The 26,777-nt window shown below is 46.2% G+C and overlaps 1 protein-coding gene across 1 annotated transcript; it reads right to left on the reverse strand.

The window, feature by feature from the left end:
* Positions 1–19,676: 19,676 nt before the first annotated feature.
* Positions 19,677–23,162, reverse strand: LOC133926603 (endoglucanase 16-like). The gene is made up of 5 exons (XM_062372619.1): positions 22,573–23,162; positions 22,238–22,450; positions 21,654–21,854; positions 20,680–20,934; positions 19,677–20,583 (listed from the first exon to the last, which is right to left on the reverse strand). The coding sequence occupies exons 1-5, from the start codon at positions 22,834–22,836 to the stop codon at positions 19,870–19,872; spliced, it is 1,647 nt and encodes a 548-aa protein (XP_062228603.1). The 5' UTR covers positions 22,837–23,162; the 3' UTR covers positions 19,677–19,869.
* Positions 23,163–26,777: the final 3,615 nt, after the last annotated feature.

Below are 26,777 nucleotides of genomic sequence, written 5' to 3' on the forward strand. Positions count from 1 at the left end.
AAAGCTTTTGGGGAATTGCATGGTTGGAATATATACAATGGTTGTTGTCAGCCGGACATTCAGTATGAGATATTGGAGTAAAAATGATATTATTAAGTTATGATTGCGATTTTAATGGTTAATAATGTATGTGTGTGTGTCTATCTATCTATATATATATATATATTAGTAGGTCTTATGAATACAATACATTAAGAAATCACCGTAGCTGGAATAAAGTTTGATTGAATTGGAGAAATCTTAGGAGAATTGACCTCACTGGAAGATACATGCAAAAGAGTTTGCACTCACCATAGTATTGTGCACAGAGGATGATAGACTCACTAGATAGTCTGGTGCTCTGTGCATTAAATTCACTGGAGTATTTCTGACAAAGGGGAGAAGACTGAAGACCTCACCGGATAGTCCGGTGATCTGCACTGAATAGTACCGGAATATTTCTTGCAGAGAAGAATACAAGCGCAAAAACTGAAGATCAACCCACTGGAAGGTCCAATGCTTGGTTTAGACTCACCGGATTATAGCACCGGAGCATTTCTTGCAGAGGCAATTGGAAATTTTGAAGAATGAAGAACGACCCATTAGAAGGTCTGGTGCTCTAAATATGAAAGTGCATCTAGGCCCCCTATGTGGGTTTTGGCTAATTGATGATAAACGATTAAAGGACTAATGAGTTTACCGAGGTTAAAGAATAGAGAAGCGGCATGTAGTTGCTCAATGGGCTTTAATTATTTTTATTGTTGAAATTGGGTTTAGAAATGCCGTACTATCAAAAGAAATATGTAATGATAGTATTGATGATATCTCAATGCTCAATATATCCTTTTAGAATCAAAAATTGAGAGACACAATCACCCACGAACACCGGGAAAAAGGGAAGTGTTATCTGAACCCAGAGTCTCCGGGTTAGCCCGGACACTCCAGATTCTGGTGCCTTACCCGGAGTCTCCGGGTAGAGCTCCGGGACAGGGCTCTCGGTTTGGATTTATTTTTTATCCTGGAGTCTCCGGGTTCTGGAGCATCCGGACCCTCTAGGCAGGCTCCAGACTGTGCTTTCGGCTGAGTGCGAAGTGTTACCCGGAGTCTTCGGGTAAATCTGGATACTTCAGGTCAGTTTAAAAAGTACAGTAACAGCTAGTTTTTGAGAGGGTGGGTATAAATACCACCCACGTCTCTCTTTATTTGTTGCTGAACAACTCATGGATAAAATCATTCACTGTCATTCAATAGTACTCCTAACTTCTCTAGAGCTTTGATTCTTGCAAGATTTAGGGATTAGGGTTAGGAGAGTGAGATTAAGTGCTATAGAGCTTAAATCCCATACTTGAGCACTTTAGTTCATCGCCAAGCCTTTGATTTGCATTTTTTACTTTGGAATTTTGAGCTCCTAGACGGTTGGTATCGTCCGGAGAGCACCCAAGCTTGTGGAGTGTCCCGAGAAATTTGTATTACCCATCAATTTGAGTAAACAACCCTAGCTCAATCTTTGTGGTCGCTTGGGTGAGGAAATGATTGAAAGAAATCCAGCTCTTTGTGAGCTCCTCAACGAAGACGTGGACACTTCTTTGTGGAGTGGCCAAACTTCAGGAACAAATCTTTGTCTCCTTTACTTTCTTACATTTCCATTGTTCTAGTTGAATTTGAGCGATTTGCTCCGATCTACTTGCTTGTGAGTTTGTGACTGCAGGTTGTTGGTGAAAAGATCTTTAGGCATCTCTTAGAACCTGTGGTAACTCATATATCAATCTAGACTTGCTTAAGTTTCCTTTGATTTCGAAGTTTCTGTATAAGCCGGATAATCCGCTATGAAGTTTTTAATTTTCAGGAAATGCCTATTCACCCCCTCTAGGCGACATCAAGTACATTCAGAAGATCAATGCACCAAAGCATTTTACACAGAGAAGAAGTGACACGGTCTGACTCAAGATAACTCACCAGAAGGTCCAATGATGGATTTGAAGGCACATCGGAATGTCAGGTGTCCACAAAGGCTTTGAGTGGAGTTCCAACAGCTAGTTTCTGAGTTAGTACTCACCGAATAATCCAGTATTAGTAATACTGTTCTCACCGGATCATCTGGTGTTAACAGCTTTTCTGAGCCGTTGGGAAAACGGTTAGTTAGCGTGTTTGAAACTATAAATACCCCTGCACTCAATCATTTGATGAGTGACATACTGCTGGAGTCTAGAGTAAACTCATACACACTTGAGAAGATATCCAAGTCTCCAAAGTGCTTAAAATGATCATCCAAAGCAATTTAGCATAAGATTAGAGTGTTTAGTACTTATAGACTTAGAGTGAGTTGTAGCTTGGTGTTGTAACTTGAAGAAGGGATCAAAAAGTGATTCTAGCTTATACGGAGTGGTACGTAGGCGCATTGGAGTCTTGGTGACTCATCGACATCTTAGACCTTGGTGGCTCAAGCTTGTTGACCCTTTGACTTGGTGTGGAGAGCGGTAAGACATGTGTACGGGAACACGGAGACCCTTTTCTTGATGGCTCAAGCTCCGAAGTGATCACAACGGCAAGAGACCGGAAGAGAGGTTTATGGTGAGGCGTTGCCTTGGTGTCTTAGTGTCTCATCTGGGTTTGAGACCTTATCTTTGTGACTTGGCGGCTCTATAGTCATGATCGGGTGCCGACTGGGAGTATATCTTTTATGGAGCTCCAATGTGGACTGTAGGTGGCATTCATGCTATCGATATCACGGGATTAAATCCCTTATGCTGAGTTTGTATCTCTACCTTATTTATGTTTTCGCATTTACATACTTACAATTTACCTTGCTAGAGTAGGTTGCAATCCTCTTGAGCGATAAAGTAGACATACTAGATAAGCTTAGAGCACATTAGATAGAAATTGATATAGGTTTATCTTGTGAAGTTTTTGGAACCAATTTGGTTTTGCTTTCTAATTCTCCTAATTCACCCCTCTCTTAAGATGTCATCGTTCCTCACAATTGGTATCGGAGCCTCATGCTCTTGATAGACTTAACATCCTAGAGTTTTGATATTCGGGGTTGGAATGAATACCTATAGTACTTCACTTTTCGATAACACAAATTTCTCTTGTTGAAAAATTCTAATATCATGTTATTTTTAAGCTAAGGGTCTAGATGTTTGAAGAGTCACCGAGGAAGGGATAAGACCTCGTATTGGTGAAGAGTATCCTTTTATCATCTTTAAATATTGATGTAATTGGAGAAATCACTCACGACACAATCAATACCTCAAGCCACGGTTTTCATGGACTCGCATGAAGCGAGAAATCGCTCGATATATTGCTGAGTGTGATGTTTGCAGAAGAGTGAAGGCCAAGCATCTCAAGCCAGTTGGTACACTTCAACCTTTACCTATTCCCTCTTGGAAGTGGGAGAAGATCGGCATGGATTTCATTACTGGATTGCCGAAGACCTCGCATGGCTATGACTCGATTTGGGCCATTTTGGATCGGTTGACGAAGTCCGCTCACTTCTTGCCCGTCAAGACCACATTTTTGGCCAAGCAATATGCAGAGCTATACCTCACTTGGATTGTTTGCCTCCATGGGACTCCGAAGAATATCATTTCTGATTGAGGCATCTAGTTCACTTCTCATTTTTGGAGGAGCCTTCATGAGGCTATGGAGACTGAGCTCATCCATAGCACCGCGTATCATCCTCAAACCGACAGTCAAACTGAGAGGGTGAATCAGATTCTGGAGCACATGCTCCGGGCTTGTGTTAACACTTATGGGAAGAGGTGGGACATTCGCTTGCCATTTGCCGAGTTTTCATATAACAATAGCTTCGAAACGAGCATTGAACTATCGCCATTTGAAGCTCTATATGGCCGATGATGCCGAACAACATTAAATTGGTCCGAATCCGGCGAAAGGGCTTTTCTAGGCCCGGATTTGGTCAAAGAGGCCGAAGAGCATGTTCTAGCTATTCGAAAGTGTCTTTTCACAGCACAATCATGATAGAAGAGCTATGCGGATCGCCGCCGCCGAGACCTCAAGTTCGCAATTGGAGATTATGTGTATCTCAAGGTTTCACCTCTCAAAGGCGTCCGACGTTTCCAAGTTCAAGGCAAGCTAGCACCTCGATATGTGGGACCATTCCAAATTATTGCCCGGCATGGAGAGGTGGCCTATCGATTGGACTTGCCTCCGTCCCTCTCTGCCGTTCACAATGTCTTCCATGTGACGCAACTGAAGAAGTGCCTTCGAGTCCCAACCGATGTCACTGATACAGCAGTTCAAGAGTTGTAGCCGGGTCTCTTTTATTGTGAGCATCCAATTCGCATCCTTAATGAAGCGGAACACAAGACTCGACGTCGCTCAACAAAGTTCCTTAAGATTCAATGGAGTAATCACTCCGAAGATGAAGCGACGTGGGAGTGTGAAGACCGGTTTCTGATTATCCAGAGTTTTTCCCCAACTTGTGAGTAATGCATTGTTCCATTTCTCACAGCATGGTATCTTCTTACAGAATAGTTCCTGGAGTCACCGTACTCTTCCCCGACTCGTTCCGAATCTCGGGATGAGATTCCTTTAAGGGGGGAGGTTTGTCATGTCCAAAATTCCGTAATCGTGTAGTTAAGCTTAATCATGCATCATTAGCGTCATAATTAAATTTGAGATAAAATATTTTGGCACACTAGAGTACTTCATTTTGAGTCAATTAGATAAGAGAAAGAAATTTGGGACAGAAAAGAATGGAATTCGCAGTTAAAATGGATCCCTTTTCTCCAACACGTGGGCCCCACAAGTGGCCCCACCATCCCAACCACCAAAATGGGTAGCACCACCTACTCCCTCTCTCTCCACGCCTCACACCTGAGCAGCACAACTGCTTCTGCTGCCTCTATCTCACTCTCCCTCAAGCTCTCTCTTTCTCCTCGGATTTCTCTCTCTAGGAGCAAGATCAAGGTACGCATGTGATACTCCCGCTATCACAAGCTCGTAAGCTATCCATCCCCCCAATTTGTTTTCGTTGTCTCAAAGGATTCAAGCTAATTTTGGTGTCTTTTGATGTTTAGGGTTGAAACGTGAGAAACACCAGATTTCTTCGTCTTCTGGGCGATTTCCTCCATTTCCTCCATCACCCGACGATCACCCAACTCCACAATCATCTTGGGTAAGTCTCTTAGGTTTCCCATTGCAAGAATGCATGATTTGGTTGATCGATTTTGAGTTTGGAGCTTAGGTTATGAAGTTATGGTGTTCTTGAGCTTTGGGGTGAATTAAAGGATTTGGATGAGTTTTGAGTTAGGAATCGAGTTGCTAGGTTGATGAGTGAATTCTAGACCCCATGAACTATCCCAAACATGTTCTCCTTTGGCTTGGAAAGGCTCCCAAATCAAATCGACTAATTTTTTCCCTCAAAATGGCTGTTCTGGAGCAACCTGGAGTATTCGAGTCGCAACCCAGAGGATATGGGCAACCCCAGCCGAAAATGACAGAGAACCCCCTCCCGGAGGGTCACCCGAAGATTCCGGTACCTGGAGTATCCGGATCAACCCGGAGTATCCGGGCAGTCCCAGCCGAAGATGATAGAGGACCCCCGCCCGGAGGGTCACCCGGAGACTCCAGAACCCGGAGTGTCCGGCCCGACCCAGATAATTCGGATTTGCTGTTCGTCAGACTTTTTCCTTTGTGCAGATAGCTTGTAAAATTCATTGCTAATTCATACGAGATACAAAAATTATGAAACTAATTTTGTTGGCTTCATAATAATCTTCTCTACCTGTTAAAAATATCCCCAGCCATTAAATAGTTAGTTAAATTTCTAAGATTAATTAATTAGATTGAGACTTCATTAATTCACCATTAATTCTTTACAAGTCCAAAATTAGCGAAACCAATTTTTCTAGTCTCCTTTTGACTTGTTCTAACTAGGGAAAATATTTTCATGCTTTATATGGTATATTTTATAGAAATTCATCATATACATATTGTAGCATGCATTATTGTATTTCACTTATGCTCATCATTGCATGCTTTTTTCTTTAGTGAACAAGGAGCCGGAGCGTGATACGATCATGGTTGAAGATGACTCTAATCTTCTGGATTTCTGCAACTGTTACGTGGGTAATTATAGGCGGTCACCTGAGCAGCAAGGCAAGCAACTAAGCATATTGCACCTTTGTTCAATTGAATGAAGTCTAAAATTTATGAACTATGCTTATATATGTTTGCATGTGTCGAGTCAAGATCGGGTACAAATGGGTAGATCCTATGTTGAATGCATTACTTCTACCTTGAATTGTTGATCATCCTTTCCTTGTCACCTTGAGTATGTTATTGGTGTCTAGATTACAAGTTAAATCAAAATGCTTAGCAATGCTTAGGTCATTAGGTAGAAGTCGAAAGTCGAGAGGTGAATTGTTTCATCGTTCACGAGCATAGGAATTATTTATTTTCATAATGATCACAATGTTGGATATGGGTTGATTATGGTTGGATGAGTGGTGAGTTTGAGACGATATGTGGGCGGTGCTAGGGGTGTTATCTGCTCTGGAGGAAAGTCCTGGGGGTAGCCCGGGAGAGGAACCCGGACACTATAGACCGCTTGCATCGTTTAAGCATCGATCGTCAGTGTAGTCAGCTTTAGCACTTACCTTACTCACCATATACCAATCTAATGGTAAGGCGAGCCGAATACCTCTGTAGCTGTGATCATTTAGGCGTGAACATCGACGGTGTGAGCGGGCGGGCTTGTAAGAGGTGCTAGTTTGCTTTGGGAGTAGTTCTAGTACCTCCGCGTCAAGCGATGCATGATCCAAATGGTTGGGGTTTATTGTTAAAGGTTGACATGAGTACCCCTTGTATGGACCTGTGTGGTCATGCAAGTCGTATGGTCCTCAAGTCGTGTGGGTCCAGGAGTATCTGAAATGTCGCCTAGAGGGGGGGGGGGGGTGAATAGGCGAAACCTAAAAATTCTACGAACTTAAAACAGCGGATTAGAAAAAGTGCGGACCTTCCGCACTTTTGTCCGGAACCTCCGTACTTGTATGGAGGTTCCGCAGAAAAGTGCGGATACTCTGGACTTTTGGGGAAAACTTGAACTGGAACGAAATCAGAGATAAGGTGTGTCAATTTTACAAGTTACCAAGCACCAGTAGATGTATGTCAACCTATATGACCAAATACCTACAGCTCAAACCTTACAACAAGACAGATCGGGTTTAAACCCTAGAATTCAATTCAAACAAGAGACTATATCCAAATACAAGAAATTGAACAAGATTGACACAAGAATTTGTTTACCGGAGTTCGGTCACTCCACAAAGAAGTGCCTACGTCTCCGTTGAGGAGCTCACAAAGAGCCGGATCTTTTTCAACCCTATCTTCACCAAAGCGACCACAAAGATCGAGCTTCGGGTTTGTTACTCAACTTGTCGGGGTGATACAAACGTCCCGGGGCTCACCACAAACTTGGGAGCTCAACGGGCGACGCCTAGCCGTCTAGATGGACGAACCACCAAGAGTAATGAACTTGAAACCACCGGCTTGACGAAGAAACGAGTGCTCCAAAGGATGGCTTTGTATCTCACTAGCACTATTGCTCAGACTCACTCAACCCTAGCAAAGATCTCAACAAGAATCACAAAAGGGGAGTGGAAAGGAGCTTTCAATGAACTAGAAGCCTTTTGTCTCAAAGTTGGTTGGAATTGAAAAGCTCAGGTGCTGTTGCATTGAAGGGTGTGGGGTTTAAATATTTCACACTAAAAAACTAGCCGTTATGCTTTGGAAAGTGCGGACCCTCCGCACAAGTCCGAAACCTCCGCACATATGCAGACACTCCGCAGAAAAGTACGGATCTTCCGTAGTTAGCCGTGAATTCACTAAAGTGCGGACCCTCCGCACAAAAGTGCGGACCTTCCGCACAAGTGCGGATACTCCACAGAAAAGTGCGGACTTTCTGCACAAGTGCGGATACTCCGCACAAAAGTGCGGACCTTCCTCATTTTTCTGAAACAAAAGATTTAGGGCTAACTTTCTATGACTCTCATGGGTTTATTTAGACTTTTGAGCACTATCTCTACACAAATAAGTAGATTTCATATCCCCCTTTATAGTACGGTATCCTAAACTCAAATATAAAGCATAAAAGAATTTAAAAACCATAGGAGCCATGCCGCTATCCTTTATCCGTTTTTGGGGGGTTCACAATGCATCACATTTTTTCACTTGATGGAACTAATACCTGTCCATAACTCATAAAACTCATTAGTTATTTAATTGCTTTGTCATTATCACCAAAACCCACTTAGAGGCCTAGATGCACTTTCAATATCCCCTGCAAGATGTAAAAACATTTTGAAATGCCGCGCTCTCGGTCATGAGCATGCTTCTGTCTATTTGTATCGGTCGTAGAGTTTTTGTTTGTGGTTGATGGTTAGTTATGTGGGAGATGGTTGAGTTGGTCTTTATTACATGTATGTTCATAATGGTTCCAGTTATTTATGTTCAGTTGGTTATGGCTGGGTAGAGTTATGTTGTGGTTGGTTAAGTTAGTTGCTCACACATATGTGTCTAGGTTGCTTATCGCTTATGTTTTACTTAATTATGTGGCTTTTTCTTGCTAATGGCTCAATGCATAATCCTTGGAGTCGAGCTATGTATATGTGCTCTTTATGGTTTAAGTCTTGTGAGTACCTCCGTACTCATACCTGTGTTTTCAGGTGCTGCTGGTGCGGAAGAGCCGGTGTTTGGCTACTTCGTCCCTGCCGATCAGGGTGGCAGGCAAGAGTAGTTCATCCTACTCTAGGAGGTCGTGCTTTTAGGGTAGAGCCTAAGGGCATGTGGCTCCACTCTCTTTTGTTGTATAGGTTTATATTTTCATTGCGTAATTGTTGTTATCTTCTGTTGTAAATTGATGCAAATGGTTGCATAACTAAAGACCTGTAATATAAATGTTAATTACTTGCTATTTCTTAAGCTATGTTGTGATGCTAAATGTTAGAAGTCATGTGTTCCGATCTTGAGCATAAAAAATGTGCTGGGACTACCGGGATGATATTTTGGTTAATCATCGAGGTTGTGATTATGAATAATGATCCTCCTGGTGATTAACTAGAATATTATTTGGACGGTTCCTTACAAAACTATTGATCGCATCAAAAAGGGGAACAAGACCAAGAGCAATAGGAAGACAAGGGGAAGAGCTAAAGAATTTGCAAGCATGGGAAGATGTGTGAGTGAAGATAAAGATTCAAGCTCAAGTGATGAGAGTTTTTCCACCCACTCCTCCAAGAGAAGCTGTTCCTCAAGGTCATCATCACGCAAGTTAACACGCAAGCCATCTCGCAAGTGCCTTATGGACAAAGGTATGGATAGTGATGTAAGTGATGATGAATCCGATGAGGATTCTCCTTTCTATGATGAACTACTTCATTTGATCAATGAGTAACAAATGACCTTTAAGAAATAATCAAAAGACCTTAAAAAATTCAATGCACTTAATGACATTCATGCTACCTTTGTTTCTAATTATGAACAATTATTAAGCAAATTCAATTTGCTAAACAAGTAGCATGATGAGCTTAAGTCAAAATTTGAGTGCATTGAATCTCAATCTAAGGCCCCTTTGAAGCAATCTACCTCTCTATTTAATTTCAAACCTAATGTAGATGATTCCATTTCTTTCAACGATTTAGTTGACATATCATGCTCACCCCTTTACAATAAGATATGTGTTAAGAATGTTCTTAATGTTCTTGTAGAACCATCTAATGAACTCATTGCATAAGAAAGTGATGAGCTCAAGTAAGAAGTCAAAAAGCTCAAGAAGGATTTGGCAAGATTAAAGGATAAGAATCATGTCCAACCTTCTTAAGATAACCGTGCAACCATGGTGAAAAAACTTACGGAGAGATCCACTATGACATGCTTCAAATGTCATCAAGAAGGCCACAAGTCCTTCCAATACAAGCAAGTGAAGAAGGAGACCAAGGAGAAGAATAAATCAATGAACCTCTACAACAAGACCTCCAACATCTACACCAATCCCAACTATAAAACCAAGACCAAGAGCAATCACTGCAAGCTCAAGAAGAAGAACAATGGTAAAGTGATAGCACATATGGTTCAGAGAAAGATTTAGGGGTGAAACCAACCCATTTGGGTGCCAAGAAAGTCATCGCAAAATGAAGGGGTCCCAATCGATTTGGGTTTCAAAGAAGACTTAAAGCACGAGGTGGCTATATGATTTGGAGAGTTGGCTTACAAAATGAAGTGAAGGTTCAAACAGAGAAACCAATTATATAAGATTGGGCATTTTAATGAAGATCATGATTATCATATACCCAAATTCCCATCCAAAGGTAAAAAGGTAATGGAACTAAATGCAAAATCTTTCAATTGATGTAGCTCATTTGCCTTGTCTAGGATTGCATGTGCTTATTTTAATTTATTGCAATGCCTAGTGTAGATTTTCATATGGTTGTTGCTTGTGTTTCTCTTTTTCTTATGAGCAACCTGCATGGTTTGTTAATTGTAGGTTCTTTTTATGGTATTAATTTCACAATTGATATCTTTTATGTACCATGAACCAATCCATAGGGTACTATTCCCATTATTATTAATAACAAGTGCATATGTATTGCAAGTATTCAAAACTTATATGTACACATTTAGATGGAGTATATCCTATGGATTATGATTTTAAGACTAACATATGTTACTAGATGTATCTTTTGTAGTCTCATGGAGAAATCAACATGTCCTCGAAGGTATGCAATGCTTCAATTGGTATCATTGTCAATTCATTTTTTACATTTAAGCTACCTCCATGCATGATATGACTTAAACTTCCTACATCTACTTATTGTCTAGATGTGCATATATTACTATATTCCTACAAGTGGTATTCACTAGGTCTTATTATATACATGCACACATAAAGAGGGAGTTTAGATTATATCATATTTTATTAATTATGATACTTGTTTGTCCTTTTCAATTAATATCAATACATTATATCCTTACAATTGGTATATCTTTTCAATTGGTATCTGTCGGAGGGTGAACTCCTCAAGCGGGGATCCGGAGGGACCCCCTTTGAGATTCGGCTGGGGGATGATTCTGAATCCGCTTTGCGGATGAAATAAATGGGCGTAAATAATATGTAGGTGGAGTGGAAGGATCGGATGCAGGAAGTAGTAAATGCTAAGGGGATTTTTAGACAGGTTCGGGCCGCACTGAGCGTAACACCCTACTCCTATGTGTATGCTATAAATGCTTTGAGAATATCTCTCTGAGTATCTGCGGGGTTACAAGAATGTCTGTCTAGTCTAGAGCTTCGTGCTCCTTGTTCTTCGGTGCTCGTCCGGCTTCAAGACTTGAACCGAACTGAACCTTCGTTGTCTGAACCTGACTCGGTCTTGCTTGTCTTTCTTCGGGGAGCCCGCCCAGCTTAAATACCAGCCGGGGCGATAACATGTCTAGAAAGGATGGCACGAGTTCCGAGGCACCATAAATGGAAATCAACCATCATGCGATGCTGCGCGAGGTGACGGGGAGGGTTGAAAACGCGCCCCCATCTGGTCTTGTTCGTCATCATGCTGTTTTTCAACGGGCGTCGCGGGGAGGGCCCACCGGGCAGCCATCGAGCAGCCCGGCGTGCCTGCCCGGTCAGAGCAGGTCTGACATAGTAGGGCGGCAGGCGGGGTGCCTCGAGCTCGGTGACGTTATCCCGAGGCGCGCCGGATGACGCAAGATGGGACCCGCGCATTAAATGTCCCCACGCCTTCCTGCCAGGCCGTGGCAGGGGCTGACAGCAAGCGTGGGGGGAACAGTTGGAAGTGACAGACCACACGCCCTCTTAAATGCCGCATCGGGCCTCTCATCAGTTGACACCACACCGCTGGGCCTCTGTGGGGGCCACCGGCGAAGTACTGTTCGGGTCCTCGGGGATCCGAGTGCTCGGGGGCCACTGTTTGCCGTCCCGAGCACTCTCTCCCGGATATGCCCTTTCTTGGTCCTCGGGGAACCGAGTGCTCGGGGACCGCTGTTCACGGCCCTGAGCACTCTCTCCCGGAACTGACTGTTCGGGTCCTCGGGGAACCGAGTGCTCGGGGGCCACTGTTCATGGCCCTAGGCACTCTCTCCCAGAACTGACTTCCCTTGGTTCCTCGGGGGACTCCGGTGTTTGGGGGCCACTGCTGGCAGCCCCGAGCACCCTCTTTCCGGTACTTGGCTTTTCTTATCGTCGGGGAACTTGAGTGCTCGAAGGCCACTGCTCGCAGCCCCGAGCACTCTCTTCCCGGTGCTTGGTCTTCTCTGGTCATCGGGGAACTCGGGTACTCAGGGACCACTGTTCATGGCCCAGAGCACCCTCTCTCGGGACTTGGCTTTCTCGTACCTCGGGGAGATAACCCCCGCGGGAGGGCACCATGTGGCACTCTGCTGTTCTGGCCTCGGGACTCAGGGACCCCTGGTTCCTGTGTCACCGACAGTATCATTTCATTGGATCATGATTTATGAAGCTATCTCACATGTGCTCTAATGCTCTTTCTTGAGTTCAACATATGTTTGTAGCCTTTTTTGAGATTGTTGACAAAGAGAGAAGTTTGATGACCAAAGTAAGAACTAAGATGCAAAATGACTAGGAATGCCGACGTTGACAAAGTGGGAGAATAAGAAGATACAAGAAGCAACATGAGGCACCTAGGTTGACAAAGGGGAGAAGTTTTTGCATGGATCGATTAAGAAAGATAGTGACAATAGAGAAAGGGGGAGCCACAATAAAAGGTGACTAAATGGTAAGAACATGCATTCAAAAAATGTGGTAAGATTTTGTGCTCTTTACGATTGGTATCATTTATTATTTGTCACTTGCTTTGGTTGGGTTGTCATCAATCACCAAGAAGGGTGAGATTGTAGCAAAAATGACCCTATTAGACCATGATTGTGATTTTAGTGATTAATGACAACATAGTAATTGGAACTAACATGTTTGTTAAGAATATATATTAGTAGGTCTCATGGATGAAATACATCAAGAAGTCACCACAACCGGGATAAAGTTTGATTGAATTGGAGAAGTCCTAAGAGAATTGACCTCACCGGAAGATCCGGTGCAGAAGAGTTTGCACTCACCAGAGCATTGTGCACAGAAGCTGATAGACACACCGGATAGTCCGGTGCTCTGTGCGTTGAACTCATTGGAGTATTTCTGACGAAGGAGGAGAAGACTGAGGGCCTCACCAGATAGTCTGATGATCTGCACTGGATAGCACCAGAGCATTTCTTACAAAGAAGAATGGAAGTGCAAAGACTAAAGATCAACCAAGCGGAAGGTCCGGTGCTTGATCTATGCTCACCAGATTAAAGCACCGGATCATTTCTTGCAGAGGCAACTACAAATGTTGAAGAATAAAGAACAACCTACCAGAAAGTTCGGTGCTATGAAGATCAATGCATCGGAGCATTTTACACAGAGAAGTAGTGTAATTTAGCTCAAGATAACTCACCGGAAGGTCCAGTGATGGATTTGAAGGCACATCAAAATGTCCGGTGTCCACAAAGGCTTTGAGTGGAGTTCCAACGGCTAGTTTCTGAGTTTATACTCACCGGATGATCCGGTGTTAGTACTACTATTATTACTGGATTATCTGGTGTGAATAGCTTTTCTAAGCTATTGGGAAAATAGCTAGTAGGCGAGTTTGAGGCTATAAATACATCTCTACTCAGTCATTTGATGAGTGGCATGCTGCTGGAGTGTAGAGGAAGCTCATACACACTTGAGAAGACATCCAAGCCATCAAAGTGCTTAAAGTGATCATCCAAGATAATTAAGCACAAGATTAGGGAGTGTTTAGTGCTTATAGGCCTGGAGTGAGTTGTAGCTAGGTGCTGTAGCTTGAAGAAGGGATAATTGAGTGATCCTAGCTTGTACCGAGTGGTACATCAGCGCCTTGGAATCTTGGTGACTTGCCAACATCTTAGGTCTTGATGGCTCAAGGTTGTTGACCCTCTGACTTGGTGTGGAGCGGCGGCAAGACACGTGTACAGGTGCAGAGACTTTTGCCTTGGTGGGTCAAACTCCGAAGTGATCACAACGACAAGAGACCGGAAGAGAGGCTTGTGATGAGGTTTTGCCTTGGTGGCTTGGTGGCTCATCCGGGTTGAGACCTTGTCTTTATGACTTGGTGGCTCAATAGTTGTGACCGGGTGCCAACCGGGAGCATGTCTTTTGTGAAGCTCTAATATGGACTAGGGGTGACATTCATGTCATCGATACCACGGGATATAAATTCCTTGTGCCGAGTTTGTCTCTCTACCTTATTTACATTTTCGTATTTACATACTTGCTATTTACCTTGATAGAGTAGGTTGCAATCCTCTTGAGCGATAGAGTAGACACACCAGATAAACCTAGAACATATTTAGATAGCAATTGATATAGGTTTATCTTGTGAATTTTTTTGAGTCAATTTGGTTTAGATTTCTAAGTGTACTAATTCACCCCTCCCCCCTCTTAGGACGTCACTGTTCCTAACAAACATTCCAAAAGCCCGATGCCACCCGAGACACCACTTGCCACATCATAGTAACTGGTTCATCATCGATATTGCTCCAAGCTTCCTCTGCATCTTCCATCACCAAGGAGGATGTCACTGACCCCGACCTTGATGCAATTGTGTCATTGGCCATCGACGTCGTCCCCAACGACATCATCGTCGATGCGCCTACCAGCTGCTCGACCTAATGCCCCTACTCCTACATCATTGTCCTGACATCCACGGATAGTCTAGGTGTCGCTCCAACGTCACCACTGACCCTTACATTGCTTATCGTCCCACCCTGAACTTTGCATTGTTGAGCTCGACATCTCTTATGCATACCAACCTGGGTGCATACCACGTGTTCAAGGAAATATTGCCTAGCTCCAACGCCTTCCCCGACTATGGTAGTTGTCGGTGTATCAGGAACCAGGGGTCCCTGAGTCCCGAGACCAGGCCGGCCGTCCGCCACGTGTCACCATCCCGCGAGGTCCCCCCTGCAGGATGAGGAAAATCTAAGTTCCGGGAGAAGGTGCTCGGGGCCACAGCCTCTGGTTCCCGAGCACCCCAGTTCCCCGATGACCCGCAGAGTCCAAGTACCGGGAAGAAAGTGCTCGGGAAGGTGCCCGCTCGCCCCCGAGTACCATAGTCCCCCGATGGGCCAAACAGCCAAGTGCTCGGGAGAGAGTGCTCGGGGCTGCACGTGGCAGCCCCCGAGCACTCGGTTCCCCGAAGGATTTACACAAGTGCTCGGGAGAGAGTGCTCGGGGCTGCATGTGGCAGCCCCCGAGCACTCGGTTCCCCAAAGGATTTACACAAGTGCTCGGGAGAGAGTGCTCGGGGCTGCACGTGGCAGCCCCCGAGCACTCGGTTCCCCGAAGGATCTACGTAAGTGCTCGGGAGAGAGTGCTCGGGGTTGCACGTGGCAGCCCCCGAGCACTCGGTTCCTCGAAAGTTCTACAGGAGTGCTCGGGAGAGAGTGCTCGGGGCTGCACGTGGCGGCCCCCGAGCACTCGGTTCCCCGAAGGTTCGCGCAAGATCACCCGACGCCCCGCGACCCAGAAGGACCCGTCGGCGAGGTGTCAACCAGTCAAAGGTCCGAGGCTGCATTTAATGAGCATGCGCGGCCTGACATCCTGACATTCCCAACTGCCCACGCCGCAGTGTCAGTCCCTGCCATGCTTTGGCAGAGGGGCGTGGGTCCATTAATTGCACGGGTCCCGTCCCGTATCATCCGGGGTATCTCGGGATAACGTTGCCAGGATCAAAGCGTTCCGCTTGCCACCCTGCCCTGGCAGAAGAACAAGACAGGGTGGGCGCGCCGGGTGCCTCTGTGGCCGCCCGGTGGGCCCTCTCAACGGCGCCAGGACATCCACAGTGACGGGTGGTCGGATGCGCGCCGCGTTTTTCCACCGCCTCTGTCACTTCGCCCAGGGGGAATGATAACGCCTTTCTCCGTGGCGTCTTGGAACTCACGCCCCCTCTTTCCCATTTGGGGTAAGTCGAGGTCGGCGTGTGTATAAAAGGAAGGGATGGATAACATAGGAAGATAGAGTAACAGAAAGGCCCGGAAAAACCTAGATCGATCCATGATCAAGTAACCTGAGACGAAGAACACCACAAGCAAGCTCGAGTAGAGCTAGAGCAAGGAAGCCTCAAGCTCTCTGTTAGACAATACACCCTTGTAACCAGATACATCCTTGAAGGATTCCCTTCAAGGAAGGATATTGCATCCACACAGGAGTAGGGTATTACGCCCCCGTGCGGCCCGAACCTGTCTAAACTCCGGTGCATTTATTTCTTTTTGCACTAGGTCGATCATCCCCCACCACCGACCGTTGCATTTATTTCCGCTTCCATTTATTTCCCCGACGAACTCGTTCAGGATCATCCCCCCGGTCGAATCTTTAAAAAGGGGTCTCTCGGGATCCTTGCGACAGGAGTTCATCCTCCGACAGTAGTGGTTTGAAGATACTGGTGAACGTCTCTACAACGGGACCTACTCCATCCTCAATTGACACAGCGCTCGACATCACCGTGTTTTATTGGAAGTCCTTGCAGGTGCTGATGGGCAGATGCGAGGAGCAATCCATCGACATCATCTACCTACAACTGTACACTAATGGTGGGCAATGAGCAGAGCTTCCAATGGCATTCATCAAGATGCTTTATGTCATGCATGCCATCACGCATGATGCAAACCTTATCGGCGAGGGCCAATGGGAAGAGTCCACTAGAGTGTATATATACAATCATTCTGATCACACATGAAGCTTGAGAAAACCCTTGATGAGAGTATGAATGTTGTGTTGGCTGTCACCGTTGAAGCCTATCTTGCAACGACCATGGGTGCCGCCTGTGTAATTAAAGATGACACATGGGTTGTCTGATCTTTGGCCAATTTCATGGTCAACCTTCAATATGATTGATGGGTGTTCTATGATGTGGAACTTCAATTGGCTCTGGAAGCCACCGTGGTCGTCTCCAATTTGTCAAACTTTCAAATGTATGTGTATGGTGGTGTCTTGGAATACATTATGGCGATTTTAGTGAGTCCTAGGTGTGCTAAACTTCATGTGGATCCCATGCTAATTTCTAGAGCTGATTGAATATATATTCATAGCAACAGAGCATGGCGATGATGTTACTTACTATGGGATGGGTATTGGAGGGAACAATTGCTCCTTAAAAAGGATTGGGTGAGCTGACTCTATAGCCACCACTTGACAAAAGGGTCGACATGTTTTAATTGTTGATTGAATAGGAGCTCTTCAATTCTAGTATTGCAAGGTGCAATAGAAGCTCAACTAAAAACTTACAACCATCAACATTGTACAAAGTTTACTTCCCGCATCTTTACAATACAAGGGACCACTGCAAATGTTAGAAAATCCTTGTTCGTTCATTCCAGATCATGGAGTTTTCATGGAGAGGATAGTCTAGAACATGGAAGAGTTGTGATAACTCACTGCCTTATTTGCTTGGTGAATAGAGTTAATACAAGGGTTGCAAATGTGAAGAAACATGACGTTATGTTTAGATAATTTCTTAAGGGCAGAATCATTGCATCTAAGATTGCTGCACTTGATGTGTTCATCTGGTGGAAACAATTTTACTCAAGTGTATTAGTTGGTGCTAGGGTTGAGCTACAAGTTATCAACATACTTGATGGAATTTTCTCTGCTTGAAAAATAATTTGGATATCAAGCTACATACAACGGTTTACTAGATCAATGGTTATGAGATTTGAACATAACCAACAAAAGAGTTCCACTACTGTCAAAGAGCAAGCATGTGTTGTTGCTGTGATATAAGAGATCAATTGCAAGCAACGTTGGGTCCCAAGCAACAAATGTGTATCGGGCATTGCTAGTCATCAAAGCCATTTTGAATATTATAGAATTTCACTACTCTAACCTCCACTCATTACTTCGACAAATGGTGCTTGTTGGTTATGGCAAGATCCTAGCGAAGTTGAGTTCATCCTGAAATTTTACCGCATCGGCTTGAGGACAAGCTGAACCTTAATAAGGGAAGAATGTCTGACTTGGTCTACATTGAACATGGGCCTGTTGCATGGGCCATGGGTCATGATGAATCTGGGCTTGCCTACCTTAGAGCACACAGGGAGTAGCAGCAGGACTGGAGAGGGCATCGATAAACAAAACACTAAACGGGACCTTTTCATCCATGTTCTTCTACTGCTCCTGCTCCTCTTCCTCCTCTAGATTCTCCTTTGGTTATTCTCTGATGTACCTCTATTCCTCTACTTTTCTGCCGTCCTAAATTCCGCACATATCAATTTGTATCGGTTCTTATCATTTCACTACTTAGTGTGCTTGTTAATGGTGGTGTGAGTTCAGGTTGCTAACAGCATGAACCTCATCTTCCTGACGCATTCTCTTTCCACGGCGACGGCGATCCCCTCTTCTAAGTTCGTTCCGTTCCCTAGGTAGAGAAGGTGTGACCTTGCTATCTCTCTCTCTCTCTCTCTCTTGTTCCCGCCGCCTCCTCGCCGCGGCATGGCCGCACCAAACCAACGAAAAGCGTGGATTTTGTACCGGTGGGTGCATGGACATGGCTCAGCATAAATATGACCTCCTAATCTCTCTAAATTACAAAGGTTGCCCCTTAATTCTACCATTGATTTTGATCAATATTCGTGCTCCTTTGTTATAAAGATGTGTGTAGGAGCGGTTCTCGTCTGTAAAATAGAACACAAAAGTTGTAGTTTCATGGCGATCAAGTTTATGAAATTTATAGTGCAACAATGATGTCTTGTTTCCCCGTTATATTTGTTCAGGACAAACTGAAACTCTTTTTTGATAGGACATAATGAAACTCTTCTTGAATAGCTTGATGAAAAAAATTTGCTTCCATGGCACTTTGTCGGTATTGTCTTTTCATGTATCTCGTGGCATCTATGATAAGACGATCGTTTAGCGGCGGTTGCTTCCCGATGGGACCTGATTTGGAGGTGGCTTTCCGGTTTCTAGGCTTATAAGAGCTCTTGAGGAGAGAAGCCGGCTCGACAGAGGAGGTGGGCGCAGGGGAAAAGCAGCGAGGTGGTGTGGATGCCACCGGTTGCGGGCAGCGGATGACGGCCGATGGGTGGTGCTAGGACGGGGGCGAGGGGAGACGGTCCGTTTGAGCCGGGTTAGTGCGGCGGCGAGAGCGCTGTCCAAGACAGGTGGAGATGGACGGGAGGCGAGGGAGTGATCAAGAGGTTGAAGATGGTCGTTGGACCGTTCGATCATGATCAGACGGTTTAGATTCGTCATCTAATTTGTTTTGAAAAAACAGGTGACTAAAAAATAGTATCACCCTTTTCTTTCAGATACGGAGGGGAAATAGAAATCTCCATCTAAGTAGAGAAAAAGGAAGGCTAGAAAGAAAAGGGAAATGTTCGTCATGAGCTATGGTTGAAAAATGGCCACTGCCAGCGCACCAAACACGGCATTTTTCTGCAGATTTGCAGCTTAAAGAATTATCCTTTGCACCGTCAGAGAGCAAAAATGCTAGACGCACTTCAGATCTTTTTCGATGATATATTTAGTACTCAGCAGAATATGAGTATATTGCTAGTGCTTCGCTGTGCTGAAATTGTTTGATGTCCTTTGCCAGATTCTGTGATCAGTGCCTGCATGAGCTGCAATGATTTGAAAGGCAAAGTAAACACAACCATTGAAATAAATAAACTAAGACATTATTCTTTTCTGGTATTTACCGGGGGGGATTTACATTTGCTTTCCAAATGCCTCCGCCCTTTCTTTTTTTTCCTCGCATACAAACAATTTTCTGTGAAGAGTGCCTTCACTTCACATCTATAGAAAGAATGAACAAAAGAATAGGAGCAAAATTGTACAATCCCCCTGTATTAGTAACTATTTACACTTTGGTCCGTGGCAGGACTACTTCGATTCTCTGGTTGTTGTGACGCCTCGTGCCGGGCCAGCCTGTTGAGCATGGCGAACATGCCGACCATGGGCGCGGTGTTGTACGTGCACGCCTCCGTCTGCATGTAGTTCTCCCGGTGGTCCCTGAACCCGTCGCAGCGGTCGGGGCCGCCGACGATGGCGCCGATGACGACGTTGGGGTTGGCGCCCTTGCGGACGAACCAGTCGTCGAAGCCCTGCGCGCAGCCGATGAACTCCTTGCTGTGCTTGTACGGCACGATGGACGCGGCGCGGTGGTGCACCCTGGCCGGGTACCTGGCGCCGTACCCGACCAGGTAGCTCATCCCGCGCGGGTTGCTGCCAAGCACGTAGTCCACCTGCGCCTTTGCCAGCGCGAACACCTCGCCCGCGCCCGCCGCCTCGCCGCCCGCGCACGTCACTGCCCCCGACGAGCCGGCGCCGGCGCCGGCGAGGTAGTCCGAGTAGGCGGACAGGAGGAACGCCGCGCTGGTCACGTACTGCATGTTGTTCCACTGCCGCACGTAGAGCATCCCGCCGGGGCTCCGCTCCACGTTGGCGTCGGCGCCAACGGCCGCGTTCTTGCCGAGGCACGCGCACACATAGTGCTCCGCCTTCACCCTGTACTGCTCCAGCGTTTCCCTGTGGCGCGCCGAGTGCTCGCCCCTGAGCAACAGCTGAAATGAATAATGGAACGTACTTCCGTTAGCCATCACGCTCGTATTGTAGTATCGCAGTTGAAAATGAGGTCTCGTGACAGACAGTGTGCGTACCCTTGTGGCGAGGATCTGGACGCCGGCGTACTTGACGTCCCAGCTGAACTCGGTGATGGCCCAGCCGGTTCCGCCGAAGCCGTCCGCATTGTTGACGACGTAGTCAAGATACCCGGCGCGGCCGGTGGCGCGGTGGAGCCAGAGCGCGGCCCAGAGGAGCTCGTCGTGGTAGCCGCTGACCGAGGCGTAGTAGCTCTTCACCTCGGCGATGCTGCTGTCGTACTTGCCACGGTACTTATCCGCAAACTCGAAGAGCTGTAAAGTACAGTGCTAAGCGATGATCAGTACGTACTGATCACTAGCGCACTAATCTAACTATCCAACTAACTAAGATTCCTCTGGTTTATGGGTTTTGGCGTAAATGATCCATGATCATCATCATTGCATCGTTGTGATGACATAGCTTAATTTGCAGAAAATATTACATACAAACGTGGATATATTCAGTAGTTTATTGTATTATTTTACCTCTAATCTCATTTGAATGTGTGCTAAACGTAATTATATGGATATGTGTGGACAAACGTATAGTGTGTCTGATTTATACTAGTTTTTTTTTCTCTCAGGAGATCGATCACGACGTGACAGAATGTGGTGGTTACATTAAGTAACGTAGTTGCTTGCCACCTAACACTGATAGTACTAACATGCTATATACGTATAAGTAGGTATAGCGGGAGATTTCTCGAGATCAACCTCCGTGGGACTCACATGTCGGTCTGTGGACCGACAGGAACTCCTCCTTGACCCGACGTCACGTTGACAAGTCAAGCTTGGCACGTGCGTCAGGGTGCATGCACAGGGCAACATGGCTCCAATGTGAAACCAGGAGAAGGGAAAAAAAATCGTCCCGTTCCGACCGGCACGATGTCAGATTCCAAAAGCTCTGATGAGTTCTGAACCAATCAGGGAGCTGAGCATGCAGTAACTAATCAAGATCATCACTAGCGCTAATTAAAATCATTATCCAGTACCTGCTGTGCGTGGTGCAGGAGGAGGTGGGCGTAGTGCGGGTTGTGCTCCCGGAACACCATGGACGCGGCGGCCATGGCGGCCGCGGTCTCGCCGGCGACGTCGGACCCAGGGCGGTCGCGGTCGACCTTGTACGCCTGCCGCGACGTCGTCATGTCCTCCGGCCGCTGCCAGCAGTAGTGGTCCGTGTCGCCGTCGCCCACCTGGATGCACGCACCACGGTCAATCATTTGCTCGAGCTAGCTAGCTGATGATCACATTGTCAAAGCCGTCGAAATGGATCCAAAAACGAAGAAAAAAACAACTCCTGATCCATGTGAGAGCACAATCATGGAGCGTGTGAGATTTGCGCGTTTCAAACCGCACAGGTTGTCCTCTAGCACCACCTAACAATTGTTCCTTACTTTTTCTTTCTAATTTTTTTCTTGCATTGCCAACCACAACTGAGTGCTCATGTTGGTCTCTCCGACTCCAGTTTATCTTGATTATTTATTACTACTAATTAGTTGATGGACCAATGGGAGTAGTGGTAATTAGTTGGTTAATGAAGTAATTACTGTAGATTATGGTAGCAGTTTGTAATTACCTCGGCCCAAAGCTCGTCGGGCTTGGTGTGCGCCTTGATGAAGTAGTCGGTGCCCCACTTGATGGCCTCGAGCGCGTGCGCGAGCTCGCCGGTGGCCGCGACGTCGGCGCCGTACTCGATGAGGCTCCAGGAGAGCATGGTGACCGTGAAGGCCATGGGCAGGCCGAACTTGACGTGGTCGCCGGCGTCGTAGTACCCGCCCACCAAATCCACCTGACCACCATTCAAACATCGAGATCCACGCATCGTCAGTCGTCGCGATCTCGCGGAGTCATTTCGACAGGCGTCGCATAATTAATCTCTGAATGTAATCGTGGCGCAGCTAGCGGACGTACTCCTTGCTCGAGGCCATCGGTGAGGCCGGAGTGGTCGCGCCAGGCGACGCGCTGGCCGTGCGGCAGGCGCCCCGACCGCTGCGCCTCGAAGTAGAGCAGGCTCTTCCTCAGCGCGTCCTCGTAGTCGTGCCTCCCTCCCGCGGCCGCCGGCCCCAAGAACGCCGAGGCGAAAAGAACCGCGACGGCAAGAACCCCTCCGAGCCGGCTGCCCGGCCGCCGGAGCCACAACCCGGCCAACGCCGCAGCGGTGGCGCTCCTCCTCATCGCCGTGGAACCGGTACCACTATGTTGCCCCCACCCAGCAGGACCTTCGCATGGATCAGCAGAAGACACCTTCGCGCGTCCGGCTGCTGACGCCGTACGTTGGAGCACGTAGGATCCCGCCGAGAGTTGTTGGTACGTGTGCGTACGTAGCAGGTAGCCGCACCCGTCGGTCGTTCGATCGCGGCGGGCGGAGTGGAGTGTGGTGGGCTGTCCACTCTGCGGGGGAGCGTAGCTGCCTTATATGTATGCGAGGAGGGGGAGGGGAAGGAGTGCCAGCTCCGCCGCGTTGAACTGAACGGGTGGGCGGGGTCGCGCCGGGCCGAGGCCCGAGGGGTTTGGGTTAGGTGATCATGGCCGTGGGGGCGCGGGAATATAAAATAAGAATGGAACAGGGAGATACACATGGAAGTCGGGAGTTAGATCATCTGAACTATATTTTTTTTCATTTTCCTTCATTTTCGATTCTCTTCTTATTTTTATTTTCTTTATTTTCTCTCATCTTCAACAGTTTCTCTTCGAAGGAATTTATAAAAAAAAAAAGAATTCTATTCTAAAAAGAATGATCTGGAAAACTCTTTTGTGACGAGAACTGTTGAAACGCTGAAAAAAATAAAAAAAATTTCGTGAAAAGATTCTAAATCCTGATGAGAAACAGTTAGAGATTATCTTATAGGGGTGAAGGGAAGCTGAGAGGAACACAAGGTTTGGGAATGGGACCGATTGGTGGTTGGTTGCCCGAATAAAAAATCGTTATTTCTCAGAAAAGGATCGTCGAACGGCTGGGGTTGCAAAAGGTAATACTCCACTCAGTCTCTCTGGGTTGTGTAAGCTTGTAGTAGTTTCTTGCGCCATTTTAACCATAGCAAAACTAGCATTATTTTGCTGACAGACCTCTTATGTTGAGAACTTTTGGATTTAGACTAACCTCTTATGCTGTTCGGGTGTGATTTCTATCGACCGGTGCCACCTTCAGTGAGGACTGTATACCGGTATATAGGCAGCAAATAGTCAAAGATTCCGGTGACATAGGCGGATCTAGTTTAAAAATTAAGCGAAGGCATATCATCGTTCGACCTTTGCAATTTCCAAAAAAAATCTAAATTCATTAAAATTCACAGAAAATAAAAATTTAAACGAAGACGTGTACTCTTGTTGGGCCTCTCCAGGTCCGCTCCGTCTGTGACATCCGACAATCGGATGTTCATCTAGTTTTTTTTTGGGACACTGGCGATTGCTAACCTTTAATCCTAGCTAGAATCCAAAACGTACCTTGAAAATCTGATATTTATCTGCATAGTACAAAAAGTTGTTAGTTACGGATATATCGCTCAGGTCCCTAATTAAATTTCGAGTTGTATTTGATGTGTTCAGACTTTTTTTTGTCAAATTAAACATCTCAATCGCCGTATTCATATCTGAGTAACACTGCCGTCCGCCCGCTCCCGCGCACGGTGCGAAGCGAAGCGCTCTTCCGCGATTCCACCGGATCGCTCGCTCGTGGCGCGCCCGGTGGGATGGCGACGGCGCTCCAGCCGCGACGAACCTTTTTCTGACCCCGCCCGCGGATGATGCGTTCGGTCGGCGCGCGCGTAGGTGGGTAGGGCCGCCGTCCGGGCTCTGGATTTCGGTGGTTCGATCGAACCCGAGCAACCACGAAGCATCGTATTCGTATCGTATCACTTTCTGAAGCTTCTTGGCCCCTGCTCAACCGATGCCGAGGTAATGTAGTGGAGTACTACTGGTCTGCTAATACTACTACTAAACAAGGACCCTCTGGTACGTTAATTTGGCATCATGCACACGCTTTGTTTTCCCCCAGACAGAACGAAAATGCATGTACACGTTTTGACCTGCTACAGGATCCATTTTCTGATTTGGTCATGATGATTCCCAGCACAAAAGAGATGGTCAAATCATCGCGGAAGAAGGAGAAGAAGAAAGGTAGAATATGGTTTCCGTTTATTGTGGGGTTTTGCTTAATATTGTTGCCTCACTATTTAATTTGTTGGTGTTTGGACGGAGGACTGGATTGTTATTGTTGATTTGGTTCATTTCGCTCGTGTTGCTTTACGCCCATCACGTTATTTAAGACAGGTGGCCTCGTCAAGCAAGCAGGACGCAACACGCCAGTGGCGTATCAAAAAAATTTAGAAAGGGTGTGCCTATTCTAGCCCTAGTGGGGTGGCGCAGGTTGGCACCCGGCGGCCGGTGGAGGTACGGAGCACGGGTCACGCGGCGACATAGCCTCACGGGAGGAGCAGAACGAGAGGCGGAGCGGAGACCGCAGAGGCGCGGGCGGCAAGGCTTGAGCACTGGAGAGCCGAGAGCGACCGGATGCCTTGGCGACTGAAGGATGAAGCAGGCCAAGTTCCCCGACGCGGTCGACCTCGCGCCGGGCGCCACCGACGCCGAGGTCCCCGCGGCGATGCGGGTGTGCCCGTACACTGACTGCTCAACGGCCACGCGCACGCGCCGGCAGTGCAACTCCTGAGCTTCCTCACGTCACGGCGGCGGCTCATCAAGACGCAACAGACGTGACGATTAGAACGATCAGGTCAGGGACTCGGGTAGTCGGGCGTCGGACGACTGAGCGAGAGGCTTGGAGGTGGGGATCAAGTTAGGCTGGACCAGGAAGTAGGGTTCTCGAAATAAATTAGCGTGTGCCCCGATCCACTGGTGACTCCTCTCGATCTGCCCCTACAACACGCAAGAGAAGAAATTAAAACGTGTTTAGTAAAGTATTTTCTTATTTTAGTTTAAAAAAGTAAACTATTTTTTCTCTCGATATAGTTTTTTACATAATAGAAAAGATTTTCCAGCATCTGCCACATTTGTGGACACAGCCTGATTTATTATGACATCACTAACCCATTAACTTGTGTGCTTGCACGGGCTATTAATTCTAGAACAGTAGAAGTTCGTGAAAATTTGTTTGCTAACCTGTCTGCCTGCACGGGTCAGTAATTCTAGAACCGTAGAAGTTCATGAAAATTGATTTTGTGTTCAAGATTTAGGATCAAGCAAAGAATACTTTAGCGGTTGCTATTTAGTCATGGTAGTGATTTATTCCTAGCATATTATTTCTTTAAATTTTAAAATTTAAATTTTGGTTGTCTTATTACCTTATTGTATATACAAGTTATGCTTTTAAACTCTAAGTTTTAATTAATTAGTTTATTTTACATGATATTTATGAAGAGAAAGTCATAATATATACACTATTACACAAAAATTTAGGTATTTTTTAAATACCATTATTAGCACTTAGCGTCTGTTACTATCCGCTATTAGGCCATCTCCAGTAGGGGAGGATTTCTGCAGATCCGGCTGCTACAGTGATTCACGGTACTGTAGCAGCTTCAGTTGAGTCGGTACCGGTGCTACAGTGTCGCTACAGTACTGCGGAGAGAGAAAACGGACCAGCAACTTTACGGAACTACTGAAGCATGTAACACTGTAGCGATACTGTAGCAACACTGCTCATAGAGGCTGGCAGTGGCCCGGATGCAGAAAACAATGTCTTTTACTGTAGCAGTACTGTTCACAAGAGGCTGACAGCGGGTCCTGAGAGAGAAAAAGAGGAGTAGAAGGTAGAAAGTAGCTGCTGAAGATGAAAAAAGTAAGGGATGCTGTAATAGTGATACGGATGCTGTAATAGTGTTTTTAGGATGAAAATTTGAGGTAGTTGATAGAGATGGCCTTACGATGACAATACGGTATAACTCGGTATTTACTATTTGCTTCCTTGAGGACAATGGAGCTCCAGGTGGACGATTGGGCCGCCCCCGGCGTGCTCCTCGCCGTTAAACCGGTTCGCTTTCAGGTTTGTTGGGGTTGGTGAGTCATGGAGATTGGAGGCATCCAAAAGTTTGCTAAGGTGAAAGTGATATCTATATATGCTGATCTCTTGAGGCCGGTGTAGTCTTTGGATCATTTGGTGG

This window comes from Phragmites australis, chromosome 8 (assembly GCF_958298935.1).
Source record: "Phragmites australis chromosome 8, lpPhrAust1.1, whole genome shotgun sequence".
NCBI classification, from domain to species: Eukaryota; Viridiplantae; Streptophyta; class Magnoliopsida; order Poales; family Poaceae; genus Phragmites; species Phragmites australis.

Bases quoted from the DNA above. Each gene is read 5' to 3' on its own strand.
- LOC133926603 (XM_062372619.1), bottom strand. From the start codon at position 22,836: ATGAGGAGGAGCGCCACCGCTGCGGCGTTGGCCGGGTTGTGGCTCCGG. The intron at 22,451-22,572 runs GTACGTCCGCTA...AATGGTGGTCAG, and splicing joins CCGATGGCCTCGAGCAAGGA to GTGGATTTGGTGGGCGGGTA. The intron at 20,935-21,653 runs GTACTGGATAAT...TGTACTTTACAG, and splicing joins TCCTGCACCACGCACAGCAG to CTCTTCGAGTTTGCGGATAA.